Source organism: Vanacampus margaritifer, chromosome 9, assembly GCF_051991255.1.
Source record: "Vanacampus margaritifer isolate UIUO_Vmar chromosome 9, RoL_Vmar_1.0, whole genome shotgun sequence".
Lineage (NCBI taxonomy): Eukaryota > Metazoa > Chordata > Actinopteri > Syngnathiformes > Syngnathidae > Vanacampus > Vanacampus margaritifer.
In genome coordinates, this window is record NC_135440.1 from 10,801,087 (window position 1) to 10,819,869 (window position 18,783).

The window sequence follows — 18,783 nt, forward strand, 5'->3', positions numbered from 1 at the left end:
AGTGGTCAATTTAAGTATACCATTCAAGTCCTGTATCACTCCAGAATTCCTGAAGAACCCCTAAAAGGCTGGTTGACCAGATGGTTTATTTTACCCCAAAAGTTAATTCCACAAATAGATTTAGGAAGTATCACTTTCCATGAAGTCATTACAGGTTAAAAACAGATGAATGCAAGGTTATTTTAGTAAACGATAGCAGACAAAAAACTAAAATTGAAAAGACAATTTCGTTAACAAAATAAAATAAAAACGAAAATGCTTTTTAAAAAATGGAAACTAACTGAAACTGCATTTTATGTTTACAAAACTAACTATAGTTGTAGCAAATTTTCCTTTATTTTAGTCTTTGGTAATTAATTTAATACATGAGCCTTTGGGGATGATTTTAAGTAGATTTATTTTTATATTAACCGGAATAAGGACATTTGAAAGTTGTCACGCAGAAGTGACATCATCTAGCAGCAGCTGATAAAAAAGCATCTTCAGATGCTGTCGCTCCTAGGCAACAATTTTTCATGCTTGACCTTTGAAACTGATGGCACGGCTTGCCTGCTTTTTCCATTTAACTCAGCCGAAATGCAACATTAGGTAAGAAATGCGTTACTTTTCTATTTTTACCATGGTTTTTCATTTTTTTTATATTTCACATAAATAATACACCTTTTTTTTTTTTTACTAAAACTAATACTGTAACGAACCAACCAAACTAAGCATTTTTAAAAATAAAACTAATAAAAATTAACAGAGCCGCCCTGAAAACTAATTAAAACAAAATTTCAAAAACATAATCAAAACTAACTAAAATGAAAATTCCAAAACTATCATAACCCCGGATGAATGTTAGCTTCTTCGTTTTTTCTAACAATCTAAATATGATATCATCTGCCAAAAGCCTGGATAGAGGAAATTGTGATTATCATCATTTATCATCACACTATCACATCCTGCCAGTGTTACTCCTACAAATATTATATTTACCCTATATATAATTTTACAGTGGAACTCCGCTACTCGCGGGGGAAGGGAAAAAAATCAGCATATAATTGACGGCCATTGAAATGCTCAGGGGTGAGTGGGGGATTAACCCAAATAAATTCTTCAAAAAACAATGATGAAGATTCAATGAATAATAAAATAAAAAATACACCACCTAAAAATTGGTACGACGGCGTATTAGGGTCACGTATAAATATATTTTTTTAAACTGGCAAATTTGCCACTTTTTAAGCTTGCAAATTTACAAGGTTTTCCTTGCAAATTATCCACTTTATAAAGTGGCTTATTTGCGAGTTTATAAAGTGGCAAATTTACGAGTTTATAAAGTGGCAAATTTACAACTTTATATAGTGGCAGGGCGGCTGACTGGTTAGTATGTACGCCTCCCAGTGCAGAGGACGTGAGATCGAGTCCGGGCTTCGGCCTTCCTGGGTGGAGTTTGCATGTTCTCCCCGCGCTTGCGTGGGTTTTCTCCGGGTACTCTGGTTTCCTCCCACATTCCAAAGACATGCATGGCAGGTTGATTGGACACTCCAAATTGTCCATAGGTGTGATTGTGAGTATGGTTGTTCGTCTCTGTGTGCCCTGCAATTGGCTGGCAACCAGTTCAGGGTGTACCCCGCCTACTGCCCGAAGACAGCTGGGATAGGCTCCAGCAACCCCCGCGACCCTTGTGAGGACTAAGCGGTTAAGAAAATGGATGGATGGATATAGTGGCAGATTTGCAAGAACTACACGTAGCGTAGCTATAGTCTAATCATGTGAGGATTTGTTGGTGGTTAATGGGACACTGTTTTTAAAATGAAAAGGCAGGATGGAGGCGGATTAATTCCTAAATTTAACCTTTACTCGTCATTCACCGCAAATTGAGCGGCAACACTTCCTGATCCCCTATAAGCTGACTAACACTATCCAATCAGATGCTAGCATACCATAGGTAAATACAAGTGAATGACGGAGAGCAGCAGATTCGACACATCCACTTAGATACTTGTACAAAAAAATACCAAAATGTAGGAATGTGTAATTAATAATTCTGGAAACATAAATGTACAAGTAAATATACATGCTTGATCGTTAGGGTGTGGACCTTCGCAAAGCAAGGCATCTTTGTCGCTGGCCGTACTCAACGCTTCAAAGAGCAAAGGCTTAACATCATATGGTTAATCTCTGCTAAAACAATTACTATCTCCATATTTGGAAACCCGACAGAAAAGTACTGGCAAAATCAGTCGAGTAGTACGCTACGTGTATTTCTCGTACGTTTTTGAGTTTTTTTCTCACAAATCTGCCACTCTATAAAGTCACAAATTTGCGAGAAAAAACTCATACGTTTGCGAGTTTATAAAGTGGCAAATTCGCAAGTTTTTTTCCTCTGAATATTGCCCCCGCCCTCTCTCTCTATATATATATATATATATATATATATATATATACATACACCGTATATACGTGGCCCTAATGCGGCGTCGTAAATTGGAAAAATATTGGAAATAAATAAAAAAATATACAAATATGCAAATATACATTATATATTAAAAATACAAATCCATATGAAAGCAGCTAAAGTGTGAAGACGTACCGATTCGTAGCATGAAGTTATTGAATGACTGGTAGTTTATGTTCATGAGCGTAACCTTCATGGCTAGCGCAAAGTCCGCCAGGTCTGCCAGGTGTTGCCAGCGCTCTTTGTCTGACTGCTCCGCCTTCTGATGAACAAGGCCCAAATAAGTACACATATTTTTGGTGATAATCTGATCAGTTCCACAGGATGAAACAACGCTATTATCAAAGGACCACACTGACCTTCATACAGGTGTACCCATTGTTGACATCAGGAGTAACACCTGATGCGGCCATGTAGGTGCTTCCGATGGTCTTGATTTTTGTGATGCAGCGAAACTGAGGCTCGTCCAGCAACTGTACATATGCACGTCAAATGATTAGCTACGTCAAACAATAATTTAACTGAATCCTATGACCCAAAGGCTTTTTGAAGCCTTTTTTTTTGGGGGTAAACCAACTTACACTGTCAAAGTCTGAGATGATCTCGTTGAGGAAGCGCAAACATTCAATGCCTCCATTATTGATGCTCTCCTCTGTGTAGAAGTCGGAGAAGTTTGGGATGGACGCAAACATGACTCCGATCTCATCGTAGGACTGACTGTACAACTCCTGGCACACAGCAATAACACGAGATTGAGAATTTTTGTAATCTGCAGGACCCAATGTATCGTATACTAGCAGAGTGAAGGACCATTTGGGTCAACTTCAGGCCCTCACCTCATCTCTCTTCTTAGAGCCCAGGAAGTGTCGAGCAACGTGTTCAGGAAGCATGTTGGTCACCAACGCTTCATTCCATCGCCTCATCTCATATACCTTCTCCTTCTGCTCATGAACCTCAAGCTTCCACAGGAATAATGTGCGAGCAAGCTTCTCCACCTTCAGGTAACAATAACAACTCATTTTAAGCGTTGACAACTGTCAATGCCTAAATTATCAACACAGAGTTTTCATGAAATTAGTAAAACTTTTGTTCAGTTTACTGTCTTGGAACATATTCATTTAAAAATATCACTGTCATTCCTTAGTGGATGAATATGAGAAATAACTTCTTAAACCTTCTTATTGACAATTCTGAGTACACGTCACCAATCAAAATGGCAGTAAACTCGGTGAAAGGAACCTCGCCGCTCATTGAAAAGTAAGATTGTTGTAATTTGATTTGTGAGGATTATTTTGATTTCAAAATGTGATGAAATGTAATTTGACTACTATAACAATCTGCCTGGTTTGTATGCTAGTCACAGACAAAAGCGATACAATACGCCGTTTGTTTTCACCATGTAAAGGAAGCATTTGCATTGTGGAAATATCAGAAATGTCCGGATGTTCGGAATTGCCAATTACATACCAAATTACTGAACTGCTGAGAATACTAGACAATGTTTTGGACGAAAGGCTTCTATTAGAGAGGAATCCTTAATTAAGATCAAAGTTACAATTTAGCATGTATGAGCTGTGCATGGTTCTGTTTTAATCTTTCTGTATGGAGTTATAGATTGTATTTGTGTGTGTGTGTGTGTGTGTATTTTCATAAGCCTTTAGGGTGACCATATTTTCAGTTCCAAAAAAAAAAAGAGGACACTCGGCCCGGCCTCAAAATTGTGGTACCAGTCACGGTAACACGGTGCACTCCACGCACTGTCAACTGGACATTTTCATGAATTTATAAACGCCCCGAACGCCCAGACAGGATGTAAAAAAAGTGGTCTGGGTGACCAAACGTCCTATAAGCGCACACACACAAGAACACACACACAGACAGATAGCTAGATGAACAGATATTTGTAGATGGGTATTGACAAACGGATGGATGGATGGATGGATGATAGATAGATAGATAGATAGATAGATAGATAGATAGATAGATAGATAGAAACTATCTATCTATCTATCTAGATAGATTCTATCGAGATAGATAGATAATTTCTATCTATCTAGCTAAATAGCTAGTTAGCTAGATAAATAGATTGTATCTATCTAGCTAGCTAAGTAGCTAGTTAGCTAGATAGCTAGATTCTATTTATCTATCCAGTTAGCTATCTGACTAGATAAGCTGTCCAGCTAGCTATCCATTTAGCTAGCTATCAGCGATGGATGGATGGATGGATGGATGGGTGGGTAGATAGATAGATAGATAAGTAATGTCAACTTACATGTCGGGAGAAATAATAAAAGCTGACCATCATAGTGAAGATCATAATTGTCATTGTCAACTTGGATGGCACTAAATATGACCTATGAAGAAGAAAAATGATATCCAAGTATTCAAAGTTACAAAACCTGTTACATAAAATGTTAGGACTTTGATGAACAAAGAAATCAAATATATAATATAATATATGTACGGTATAACATTTTCATTTTCTCACCTGTAATCCTGAAAACGGGCCATGTCATAGCGGTCAAAGATGTCCCTCCAGCTGTATATATTAACAACACCAGTCGCCACAGTGATTAGCAGCATCAGTGTGAGCTTGACCATGTGACTAACTTGAACCAGCATGGTGGTGGCCATAAGCGCTAGTACAGCAATGTAGCTATAATATTTGGGGTTGTTCAGACAGCCTTCAGGGCTAGACCAGGTGGAGGAAGAGGAGGAAGGGGACGCCACAGAGGTCCTGACTGACATTGGACCTTGAGGCAGACAGCTCAGCTAGAAGATGTACAGTAAGCAGTATTGAGATCAGTAATTCTATGATTAACGTGGAGCTCATGATACAGCTTTCCACTCAGAGCTTTTTGGGATGTAGTACAAATCTTACCATGTCAACAATGTCAGCCATGGTAAGTATGAAGATGGCTGCCATGGCCCAGGTGTTTCGAGCCCAGCGAGTGTGGTCAATCCAAGTTGAGAAACCAACAAGCTTCTTAGGAAAAACCTAAAAATAACAACAATAACAACAAAACAGAATATTACAAATACTGTGATAACAATAAATTGTGGAGATACAAGCACATTCCAGCACATGCGCTGCGTTGTGTAACTCCTGAAAGACACTTTTGGCTAATGACATTGTAATTTGATGTACTGTAATTCAGATTCTGACAGAAGAACCTGGAACACTATTAACAGTGACTCATCTTTGCACTCAACTCAGCACACCCATTTAGTGACTGTGCTGTGAATTGCCCGAGAGGTCAGGCAATCAATTCTGCTGGATATCAAATGCATTTGAATTTCCATGGTGAGGTGGTTCGAATCAAAAGTAAACCTCTCAGCCAAATAACACATGGATATCTCCAGTGAGCGTGCTGCTACTGAAAGAGGATTAAAAGTATTTGTCTTCTTTGCGTGTTCCAAAACTTGAAGACAGATTTAATGTAAGAAAAAACATCTTTGCAAAAATGATTTTATCTAACAGAGATCTCTGGACACTCAAACAGCCTCTAATTCATCACTTAAACAGGTGGGATTCAGAGCGTCGAAATGTGTGTCTTCCGCGTGTAAAATGGCTTCTTATAGTTAAAACCGACCGCCTCTCTTTCATTTGTAGACAAAACATACTCTCTGGGTACTTTTCCATGAGCGATGGCGAAAACAGAGTCAGGAGTGCGTGTTCGAAACAGATTCTGTTCTCAAGGACCAAATGTGTTTTTGCACAAAGCGCTGAGAAGGAACTTTTTTAAACTAAATAGTATGTCCCAGCTTAAGGTCAGATTATACCGAAATCAACACCATCTGCTCTGCACAAGACACAAAACATTTCGACAAGGTTAATATAAAGAATTAAAATGTTAATAATGTGTAACAATGGTTAATATATGAAATGAAGAATTAAAAATGTTACAATATCTATCACTACATGGAAGCTTTCATTTAAGCATATATTTGATCAAAAATAGTAACTTTATGAAATATTTACAGTTTAGGCAAAAGGCCAAATCTTTGCTTAATCAAACGTTAAAATGCTTAAAAGTGAAAGCCATAACTAATGCAAACAAGCAAGAGACCTTTTATTACCATTGAGAACACTCTGCTGGGGTCCATGCAATGTGACACAGACCCAAGTCTGAACAAAATTTAAATCTGTCTTCATAGTTCATAGAAGTGCACCAAAAAGTCAACAGGCCTTTTTGCAAAAATAAACCTTTGCAGTGGAATCGATCCCAGCTTGGAGTCCTGTTTTCCAACAATCAATAGGCATATCCCTATCCCTAAATGGTAAAAATGATAACAATGGCTAAAGGCCACACTTTACTATCTCTTGTCATGTCATCAAACACATTTCTATTTGTTAATTTTTTTGCTAAGGTGTGTTGAACACGTGACAATTTCTCAAGGAGCAAAGGAAAATAACTCATGCTACTGTTGGCATGTCAACATTCTATACACTGTATTTGCCTTTCATATGCTAATTATACGTATAAATACATTTTTAATACTTTGTTTTTCACTCCCAAAAACGTAACGTAACTATACGTTTTAATGTCTTGTTTAAGCTAGAGCATACAGAAAGGTTTGATACAGCTTCTGACATGAAGAGGTAAGTAAGGGTAGTTATTACAAAAAAATGGCCAGCAGGTGGCAGCAGAGTATAAGAGATCATCCAAGCGCTTTTTTCCCAGTGTTTTCAACAGGTTTGTCAATAATGATGAAACTTAACTATATTTTAATTCTATAGTAATAATAGGTGCAAAACTGAAACAGACACAAATATACTTTTTAGAAGAGACTCTAATCTTTCTTTTGGCAGGTTCCATGTTTTTATAGCAATAGAACACAATATTCTGTGGGCCTTGCAAAATCAGTCAAAATCCAGTAAAACAGCCCGCAGCAAAGGGCGTGGCTTCTATGAAAATGGCTGGGAGTGTTGTTTCACACAGAACACAGCTAAGGCAGGGTATAGTATTATATTGTATGTTATGGATCAATCAGGGATGGGTAATTGAAAAGCTGGAGGGGACCACAATTTTTCATCAGCGTTAGATTGGGGGGTGCACTTAGGAGCATGCACTTTATAACCAGATATATGACAAAAATGCTATTTTAAATATATGGACAAAATATGTGCCAAACTGCGAATAGCGAAAATCTGCATATAATTGATGCCTATTCAAATGCACTGGGGGAGAAAAAAAAGTAGCCAATAAGCAGCAATTAGCGGCTATTAGCCCATGAGCTAACCGTTAGCTTGCGGGCTAACCTAATAGCCATTTTAATTTGCGTCTATTTGCGGTTATCCCGGGGTTAGCATGTGGGTTAACGGTTAGCCGGCGAGCTGACAGCTTGCGAATTAGCAGCTATTTGGTAGTTAGCGTGCGGGTGAATGGTTAGCCCGCAAGCTAACTGTTAGCTCGTGAATTAGCCCATGAGCTAACCGGCTAGCTCGCAAATTAATGGCTATTAGGTTAGCTCGTGGGCTAGGTTAGCTCCTGGGCTAACCTAATAGCCGTTTTTTAGCAGCTATTTGGGAGTTATCCCGCGTGTGGGTGAATGTTTAGCCCGCGAGCTAACTGTTAGTCCACAAATTAGCGGCTATTTGGGAGTTAGTGTGTGGAAGCCACCTTATAGTTGGTGCAAAAGCTAATGGCAAACAAAAAACTTTTAACATGTTGCAAATCACTAAAGCTATTTACTAAACATGTCCTTGAAGGCATTATTTATTATTAAAAAATTTGACACCAACTTCTGCAAATGTATATCGGCTTCAAATATCGGTTATCGGCCTCTCTGACTACCGATAATTGGCATGGGCCCTGAAAAAAGCGTATAGGTCTATCTCTAAAAAAAGTTATTAAAAATACTGTAATGGAAAAAGAATATTGGGAAAAAAATGTACAATTGGGTGAATCTATGGATGCCGAACTAAGCATATGCAGGGGCCCTGTGTAGTAGAGGAAACATTGGAATGTGTAAATTATTTTTTTTGTATTTGCTGATATTTTCAAAGGTTTATTTTTTTCACAAACTACTGTTGATAGTTTTCTAAGCATTGCATTTTTTGTGTGTGTTTGTGTTCCAAATAAATTCCACAAATAAAAAAGACATTATATGCATCTAAGTCGTTATTTCCACAGCGACCCTGAATCCAGGTATTAGTATCGGTGGTGCCAGCACCTGGTGTGAGATATAAAATGTTAGATAGCAATATTGCTTGCAACACAAAAGGTGCGAGACGCGAGTATCCAAAGTCAAACCTCACACACCACTCTAATACTACCTCCAAAAGCAAAATATTGGTACAATGATTCGGCCCTCCCGTTCTGTGTCCTATCCATTTGTGCAGAAGCAACAAGGAAAAAAGGTGAATAAATCCTGACTTCATCAGACTGTGTAAAAGGAGCTACATGAACAGATAGCTCTAGGAACGGGTACGGTCCGTATGGGAAAAATCAAAGCATAAAAGTGTTTAATCTCACCCTGGGGAAGATGGCGGCCAATGAACAGATTGTCAGAATTAGGAGTAGGACTTCCCCCACAGCAAAAGTGATGTAGTTTGCGATCAAGCTGTTACGAAAAGAAAAATCTTGTTATAATAGTGAAGAGTCAACGAGCAAGAAGATACTCAGCAAATTGTTCAAATGAAGTTAATTTATTAAACCCTTAAATAACACATACTGAAGAACTAACCTGGGATCGATGAGGGCCTCCATGGCAGCAGTGAGGAGCAGCACCACGCAGGAGCAGCAGAAGGCAGCTCCACTCTGCTTCTCCTTCTCCACCGAGTAGCGCGTCTCCAAGTCGGGGTCAACAAACCTCAGGGAGAGACGGTTTGTGTGCTTCCCTTTCAGACTGACGAGACCAGAAAACCTCAATAGTCACATCCAACATTTCAGCATGTCATTTATTCATTATTTGTTATACTAACTGTAGATAGCATCAAGCAGCAATGTAGTAGGCCGTTTAATTATAAAATCTTCAAAATTGCTTTCAGAGGGATGCAGTTTCACCAAATTTTCCTGATTTTCCCGTCACTTTGGAGTGCCCCTGGACATTACAGAGTCAGTCTGACGGAAACACACTTCATTTCACAATTTATTCTGCACTAAATATAAAATGCATTTTGACCCGAGTCAGCTGTAGTTCACTAGTCAGGACTGCTGCTATTTTACATTTTCTTCCAAAATTGTTCTTTGTTCTAAAACAGGGGTGGGCAAACTTTTTGACTTGCGGGCCACAATGGGTTTGAAATTTTGACAGACGGGCCGGACCAGGAGCATTTGGACCTCATAGCACAGTAAAAACACACAGATAAATGTACAACCCAATTTACTTATAGTGTGCACTAAGGACTGCGTTTTTCAAATGTGTAAAATCCACTTATTTAAAACAGCTTTTCCAATAGCTTCATTTTTATTGTTTTAGCTCAACTTTTGCTGTGTTTTTATGCTTTGTAAAGTGACCTTGGGTGTTCTGAAAGGTGCTGTTTTTAAATGAAATGTATTATTATGATTATTATAAAATAGCCCTAATCCAGGTAGTACGTTTGCCTCAATGAATATGCAAGATGCGGCATTTACACACTATTTGGCAAAGTGGGAGGAGAAATGTAAATAGATTATTTGGTGACTGCATCTATTATTAATAGATTTCAATTCAAGGCGTAAAGTTAAAGATTTTTGTTTCCATTGGCCCACCCATTTTTAACCCGGGCCCACAGTACGTGTGACACATGCGGCTGCATGATAGCCGCTGCTGCCTGTCACGCGCTGAGGACAAAGCGCGTACATCCAATCCGTCTCTGACCACTTTTCCATCTCCGTAGGGGACGCATAGCACACGGTGTTTGTGCAGCAGCTCAAAAAGAAGCCAAAAGCCAACGAGGAAACGCTCATAGAAGTGCTCGACGCACGCCCCGGGGATGTCTTCACCAATATCAACAGTCTCCTGCATGCGCGCTCCTCACCTCACCCATGACAACATGTAGAAAGACTATCTTCAGCTGTCAAAAGGATCAAAACACGCAACAGTGCCACAATGTTGACTGATAGACTGAACTCTTTGTCCCTGCTTTCTTTCAAAAAAGAATTGACCGATTCTCTGGACTATCAGGACATTATTGCTGCGTTCAACACAAAACCGTGCCGTCTCCTGCTGTAAATGTCCAAATCCGAAACCAATAAGATAAGATAAGATCCACTGATTGTCACACCCATCCAAGTGGGGCGAAATTTGTTCTCCGCATTTGACCCATCCCCTGAGGGAGCGGTGAGCAGCAACAGCGCCGCGCTCGGGAATCATGTGGTGATCTAACCTCCCAATTCCAACCCTTAATGCTGAGTGTCAAGCAGAGTGACAATCGGTCCCATTTTTATAGTCTTTGGTATGACCCGGCCGAGAATTTAACCCACGACCTCCCAGTCTCAGGGCGGGCACTCTAACCACTCGGCTACTGAGCTGAACAAAAAAAAAAAAATTGAATTTTTTTACTAGCCTTATTGGATAAGTTCGGCGGGCCGGATTGAAACGCATAACGGGCCGTATTTGGCCCGCGGGCCGGGGTTTGCCCATGGTCTGTTCTAAAACCTTTTATTGTTCACCTCGCATTTCTAACTAGGCCCTCTGGACAAGCTAAGAAATAACTTTTGAAAAATGTACACTCACGCTTGGACCGTCTCTCGCTCCAACAGAGCCTCATTCAGCAGTTTGTTGAGCTCCTGCTCATTCTCTTGGGCATCAATCACCCTTTCCGCCAGGTCCCGCAGGCGTAGCCTTCGGCGAGGATTTGGGAAAGAAGGGTTTACCACCTGCGGTTTCATAAATCAAAGTCATGTCATGCTGCTTTCAAACACATCACTCAAGAAAGAGGAGGAAACATACAGTACAGGACAAAAGTTTGGACACACCTTCTCATTCATTGCATTTGCTTTATTTCCATGACTATGTGCATTGTAGAGTCTCACTTGAGGCATAAAAACTAAAGACAACTAACAAACACATTTGGAGTTATGTACTTAAGAAAAAAAAGGTGAAAATACTTACATAAATACATAAATAAATAGCCACTCTTTTCTCTCATTGCTTTTTTACACATTCTTGGCATTCTTGAGCTTCAAAAGTCACCTGAAAGGGTTTTCTAACAGTTGTTAAGGAGTTAAGAATGCCAAAAGTATGCAAAAAAGTAACCAGAGGAAAGGATGGCTATTTCTAAGAATCTACAATATAAAACATGTTTTCAGTTATTTCACCTTTTTTTTTTTGTTCAGTACCTAACTCCACATCAGTTCATACATAGTTTTGATGCCCTCAGTGAGAATCTAAAAAGTAACCATTTATAAGAAAAAAGCAAATGCATTGAATAAGAAAGTGAGTCCAAACGTTGTGACTGTACTGTATAAATTCAAGACAACATCTGATCTCATGTCACCAACGTTAGCAGAGTGAATTTATGCAGAATAACATATGGCTCATATTACCGGTACATGTTTTTAAATGACTCCATATTTGATTTTTACAACAACAGTACATCATTGTTTTGTCGCATTTGAGTGAATTTCTAGAATTAAAGCCTGTTGTTCTACAGTTGTCTTTTTATTATTATTATTATTATGCAATGAAGGATGGGACTAGCACCTGAGGACTCGTGTTGTTTTTTTTTGTTTTTTTTAAACGGTCTCATCTGTAGTCTAATCTGAAAGATGACAACTGTTTACCCTTGTGTCCAGTTCTTCAGGTTCCTCTGGTGTCGTGCAGGCTGTGTTCACACTACCGTTACACTCCGTGGTGTTGACCAGCACAGGAGAGTTTCCATTGGACGAAGTTACAGATAATTTCTAATGGGAAACAGGAAAAAAAAAAACTCAAAACTTTTAATTGCCAGTCAGATTTGTGTAAAATTCTAATCTAAATCTATTTTTTGAACCACTATAATGCATCAATACACTTCCTTTGCAGAAGTATTGGAAAAGTGAGGAACATCAACATTTCAACTTTGTTTCCAGGTATTTAAATCGGCATCTTCTACATAACCTAACATTGAGTTGCAAATCCATTGCTTGCAATTTTAAGTCTGAATATGAGTCGATATCATGTATGCGTGTGTAGGTTCCACTCACTACACTGTTGATGCCGTTTTTTCCAACCGGTCCTTTGGAAACGACGACGAGGTAGGTCTCGATCCCTCTCTCCCTCAAGTAGTCACAGCGCTCGCCTCCATCACCTGGCTCAACTTCAAACTCCCCATGAAGACACTCCATGGTGGTTTGCGAGATGTGGACACGGCTAGTCCACATGAAAAGGGATGTATGGAGAGAATAGGGTCAGAGGTCAAACACTGCTTCACTTATGAGCCACTGTGAAAAGTAACTAGGTAGACAATAATTTTTTTAAACGACACATCATGCACACACTCCGTAATCATAATAAGCCACCAGTCAGGTTTTTAATGGCTAGCCCTGAGCTTACATACAGTATTTGCTATCCTGAACTATGACACATATTTTACCACACTTTTTTGTAGAGAACTTAGACACACACCTAATATACTACATTTACCAGAATAGCATTTCAAGCATTAAGACTTGACACAGAATAGGATTCCAATAATCCAATTGCAAGTAATTAATTTCCTCCCACTCCAGGAGAATGAATACACAATGATGAGAACATAATTTACAGTTTAAAAAAACAACATAATAAAAAAGAGAAATAACCCAACTGAATCTCATTGCCGGTGACAGAAAATTATTTTTGAAACATCTATCAATCTAGTGGTGTTTTGTATACATTGCCTTAATGAAAATCCTGGTCTACAGCAGCAATTTGACTACCGGTATGCTAATTAACGCGCTACTCGCGGCACTTTTATCACTCAAAAGAACGGCGGTTCATACAAAACGCTTCAGGAATGTCTACAGAGAAACATCTTAACATTACTCACCGGCATATGCTCTTCCTATGCTGCAAAAAAACTACTTTTATTGGAATAATTTGCTCGTGGCTTTTTCTTTCTACTCTCTAATGTGGCTACAACTTAACAGTGTATCAGAACGCGCAGAACCACACTGCCCCTAAGTGGCCAAATCATGTACAACATGAACAGCGCTCCTAATAAAAGGCACACAAAAACAAGGGCAAGAGTAATACAGTATATAATAATTTAAAGAAAATTGATTTTGTGACATTTAAAATCGATTCTGAATCGTACTAAGGCCATTTATACACATAGCCGGATTTTTTGCAAACGGGAGATCATTTTCTACGACTTGCCGTGTCATCCACACGTCTGCGTGGATTTTTTTCATTACAAACGAAGGTTTCTAAAAACTCCAGCCAAAGTGAATATTTGCGTATTCCTCCGGCTCCGCGGTCAAGTTGTTAAAAAAGAAGAGAGAAAAAGGCGGCGTGGATTTGCTTCCCCACCGGGTAGACCATGTTTGTATATGTGTATGTGGTGATTGGGAAAAAAAAGGGTTATTAAAAAAGGGAAGCTTTTTAAGATTTTGTATTTATCCTCTTGGTTTTCCTCTATGCTCCGTTTATGATGTACTCATCGACAGTTTACAAGTATTTCTTTTTTTAATTAATAAAAAAAAAAAGTCTTGTGTGCCCTGACAGCACTGATCGGCATGTATACAGATCAGCGGCTGACAGTCCGTACTTGTGTGACATATGGTGAAGTGACGTCAAGAGACGAGCAGTATTTGGCTAAGTACCGCCACCTAGAGGCTTGGCATGCATCTCATTGTAGGCCCAATTTGTGGAAGTGGTATCGCCAGACGTACTCTGATTGGATAGGATTTGGGGAACTATTGCCATTGTTATGAACGTACTTAAAAACACATTAATGCGGTTAATTGTGGCCTAAATGAGAATTGCTATTTTTATGAGAATCCATTTTTGGGCACGCCCCTTGTACAAATGAATGAAATCCACCAGAGTGTGTTCTTACCCTGGTATCCCTCCAGCCTCCATCTTGTTGGCTACAGTGACATCAGTGGACCACACGTCATATTGCCAACGTTTCTGACCAAGCACTCCCCCCAAGACTGTACCGCTGTGCACTCCAACTCGCATGTCAACATCTGTTTGGGTTTTCTCACGTACGTACCTAGCGTTTGTTAACACATACACGCAATTACATGTTAAATACTGTCACCACACCAGCATCACGGGGCAATAATAAAAGCAAATCATCGCACACACAAGAAGTGATCCCTAAAACAAACACACTTTCTTTCATGGCTACACAAAAATCTATATTCGTCTGTCTGAGTGATCAATTTCCCACTGAGCATGTGACAGACCACCATGACACACACGCAAATGGAGTGATTGACTTCTGGGAATTTTAAATATAGTTCTAGTGCATACTCACGAGATGGCCTCAACCATGGCGAGGCCCATCATGATGGAGCAGGCGGCATGGTCCTCCCTGTAGTCTGGCAGGCCACAAATGCAGTAGTAACAGTCTCCGAGGATCTTGATCCTCAGCTGGTGATATTTCTGACAAGTTGGTTGGGGTTTTAGACAGTGAATGACACACTTTATGCTGCATGTGCTTTGTGTTTTGATAAATATTCAGTTTCAGGGGAAAGCAAATGCTCAATTAAAATTCACCTTTTAAAAACACAGGACTTTTTGTATGATCGACGCAATTAGAAGGAAATAAAAATCACAGGCCGAGCTTTGTTATAATTTATGAGAATGTTCGCAGCTTTAAGAAACCAGAGAATATAGTAAAAGTGAGAACAGAGTATTGTAAAAAAATATTTTTAAAAATCCTATACATCATTTTTTTTACACATGTAACAAATTATACATTAATTATAACCAGGGGTGCACATAAGTGGTGCGCCGGTGCGCTAGACAAACAAATTGAATATTGCGTTTTAACGGTTCCAGTGCGCTTTTATGCACCAGAATAATGCATCGAAATCGGTGCAGTCAAGCTAGCCTCGATTTGAAGTGATGTTAGCCACCACAACGATTGCGTCCGATCGCCAACTTCAAAATAAAAGTTAAGTAAGGCAATGATATCCATCTAAAATAGTACTTGTCTTGCTTTTATTTTGAAATTGACCCTTGCCACGCATTGCATAGTAGCCTATGAACAACTGTTGTGGTGCTTGGCTTAACTACGCTAACAGCTAATGCTAAGATCCACCATGAGACGGTAGACAAACAAGTCGCGGTAGGGCTGCCGGCGAGACGGTTATCAACAGTCTGTAAAAAATATCTTTATGGTGAAGCAGTCTGTGGTGCAAAATATATTGTCTTAATAAGCTGCCATTGTGTAGCCCTGGTATAATGTTGTTGTAATTAGGAAATTAAAACTTGATTTTTTTTTTTAATTAAAATTACATATTAACGATAAACCTTGCCTACTTGTGTCGTAAGTTTTAAGTTCATCCATGAAATCGGTGGGTCTGGAATTTTTTTTTAAAACCAAACCATTTGAGGGCCACGCCAAAATTTTGATGGTCACCCCTGATTATAACCTTGTTGTCAAAAAACAACAACAAAAACAAATGCATGTGTACATCCGTAATGATTAATAGTGAGACTCACTGCAGCTAGTTTGTCAAAACGAGCGAAGAGTTCATTGAGCAGTTTGACCAGCTCCTGAGCGCTGCATGATGATGACAGCTGAGTAAAGCCCACAATGTCTGCAAACAAAATACTGCACACACAACGAGAGATCGAGAAAAAATATTGCATTAGTATAGCTACACATTGATTTGTAGGGTGATCAATTACTGTAGACCTCATAGTGTATAGTGTCTATTAACTCAATGACAGAAGAAGGCAGAAAAGTCACTCTGAAATAGAGAATTTAGGTTCAAAATATACCCAAACAACGAACCCAGAATTTAGGATTCATTTGTAATAAATAAATAAAAAGTACAGGCAGAAAAAAAACCTCACAACTCCCTCACTTTTAGTCTTTGTTAAAAATAAATAAATAAAGAATATTCATTTATTTTTACATTTGACAGTAATTACAATCATAAACTCCAACTATCATGTGTTACCATTTTAAAGTGGAAATCAACCTTAAACATTTCTTAACAATAATATGTTATGTGACTTCACTAGTCTAAACATGACATTCTGATTAATATAAATTTTTTGGGAATATGAGTTATGAAGCAAAATCCAGCCGGTTTTATCCATCTCAGGGGGCGGCCATTTTGCCACTTGCTGTCAGCTGAAGATGACATAAATGTTGCTCAGGGCTCAGGCAACAACCAATCAGCGCTCAGCTTCAGACAACAGGTGAGCTGTGATTGGTTGTTGCCAAACGTGATGTCATCTTCAGGCGACAGCAAGTGGCAAAATGGCCGCCCCCTGAGATGGATAAAAACGGCTGGATTTTGCTGCATAACTCATATTCCACTAATGCAATTTAACCAGAAAACCATATTAAGACTAGTAGGGCTGCATAGAACATATCATTGTCAAAACTTTTTTTGGGGGGAGGTTGACTTCCCCTTTAAAGACTTCTGAAAGATTGATTTAAGACATTTCAACTGAACATACAGATGTGACAGATGGAATGAGTGCTCAGTACCGGTACTTACCTCATTTGCTCCCAAAAACGTATAAATGTGTTCTATTTTAAATGTTCCACGCTAGAACATACAGAAGGCTTTGATGCAGCCTCTCAACTGCAGAGAACAGTTGAGGAAATGTTAGTTATTACACAAACGGCCAGCAGGTGGCAACAGAGCAAAGGAGATGAACCAGGGCCATGTTGAAGAAAAAAAAACCCTCAATTACTCACAATTCTAAATAGATTTGTGAATAATGATGAAACTTAGCTATGTTCTAATGCTAATTGCTGCAAAACGGAAACAAATGGAAATATACTTTTTTCCTGATGAAAGAAGAGACTTTACTCTTTTGGTAGGTTCCCTGTTTTTATAACTATAGAACATAATATTCTGTGGGCCTTACAAATAGTCAAAAAAAAAAGAGGCGTGCCGACTTCAAGGATAAGCACATTAAGTAAAAGTAAAGTCTTAAATTTGATTTAGAATAGAACCTTTAAAAGTTGTTTGGTTACCTGACATTTTCATGTCTGTACATGTACATGGTGTTAAACTGTTGCATCTCTTTTTGACTGGGCTCCTTCTTCATGTCCTGCAGCATCTCATCAGCTATGTGTTTGGGGAGGATGGACAGCAGCAGGCGTTCCTACGCAAGAATAAACAAGCAATTAACTCACCTTAAGAGGCTGCATCATCAATATTGATTAACTCATTTAATGCCATTGACAGCTATAGACGTCAAAAATTAATTTGAACTATTTCTATTAGTTAAACATTTTTTTCAATTTTTAACATTTTACCAAGAGTATGAAAACCTTTTTTTTTTTCATTTAGAACAGATATAAAATTTGTGATTAATCGTGAGTTAACTAGTCAAGTCATGCGATTAATTACGATTACAAATTGTAATCGCCTGATGCCCCTAATTTTTAATAATCTTATCTTTTTTTATATATATATTTGTAATTTTTTTTAATAATCTTTTTTTTATTTTAAAGAAAAGATTATTAAAAGTTAGGGGCGTCCGGCGATTAAAATTTTTAATCGTAATTAATTGCATGACTTCACTAGTTAACTCCCGATTAATCAAAAATGTTATATCTGTTCTAATACATTAAAAAAAAATCTAGGTTTTCATACTCTTGTGAACAAAAGTAGGAAAAAATGTTAAACTAATAGAAATAGTTCAAATGAATTTTTTATGTCTATAGCAGTCAATGGCAGTGAATGAGTTCATTTGAAATAAATAATAATGGTGCATCACACCTATATTTCCTTAATGATTTGAAAATTAATGAATCAAGTCATCAAGCAACAATCGTAATGATAAAAATGTGAATCCTAATTTCGACAAGTGTAGGTTGCTTAGATGAAGAAGCTATATAAACATTGCATGTTGGTTGAAGTCTGCATTTAGTGGAAAGTAATTTAAGACGATCCAATCTAAAAGCCCGGTTTGAATCAATTTTTCCGTGTGGCAGATAAGAAACAATTAGCTGATCAGGTTGACTTTGTGATTACATGTATATCATCTCAGGAGGCCAATTGTCATGGTAACAAGACTCTCCACTCCTTGATTGGTTGGTGGCTCTCATCTGCCAGCAGCCTCAGCATCCCATTGTGAAGATGATGTACTGTAATTAAGTCTGATACAAGTTGACAGAACTACCGCATCCCTCTAAACGACTCGAGTCTCAGTCAAGCTCATTTTTAGGTTTACGTAGTCGGGCATATTATTCTGACAGACATAGCAAACGTTGCAAACACATCAAAATGAGATTGAGGATG

General features: G+C 38.5%; 1 protein-coding gene across 3 annotated transcripts in view; it reads right to left on the minus strand.

Annotated features, from left to right (window-relative positions):
- The window catches only part of adcy3a (adenylate cyclase 3a), a 29,261-nt gene that overhangs the window by 5,318 nt on the left and 5,160 nt on the right, over positions 1–18,783 (minus strand). For 2 of the 3 annotated variants that reach the window (XM_077576032.1, XM_077576031.1), the window contains 16 exons: positions 17,511–17,641; positions 16,013–16,124; positions 14,820–14,947; positions 14,394–14,552; positions 12,559–12,724; positions 12,157–12,276; positions 11,108–11,250; positions 9,134–9,295; positions 8,923–9,010; positions 5,325–5,441; positions 4,932–5,215; positions 4,716–4,797; positions 3,280–3,438; positions 3,025–3,171; positions 2,803–2,916; positions 2,579–2,705 (listed from right to left, as the gene is read on the minus strand). In XM_077576032.1, the coding sequence (XP_077432158.1) occupies positions 2,579–2,705; positions 2,803–2,916; positions 3,025–3,171; positions 3,280–3,438; positions 4,716–4,797; positions 4,932–5,215; positions 5,325–5,441; positions 8,923–9,010; positions 9,134–9,295; positions 11,108–11,250; positions 12,157–12,276; positions 12,559–12,724; positions 14,394–14,552; positions 14,820–14,947; positions 16,013–16,124; positions 17,511–17,641 (2,239 nt within the window). The remainder of the gene's footprint in view (positions 1–2,578; positions 2,706–2,802; positions 2,917–3,024; positions 3,172–3,279; positions 3,439–4,715; positions 4,798–4,931; positions 5,216–5,324; positions 5,442–8,922; positions 9,011–9,133; positions 9,296–11,107; positions 11,251–12,156; positions 12,277–12,558; positions 12,725–14,393; positions 14,553–14,819; positions 14,948–16,012; positions 16,125–17,510; positions 17,642–18,783) is intronic. The other variant, XM_077576033.1, reaches the window with a different exon arrangement.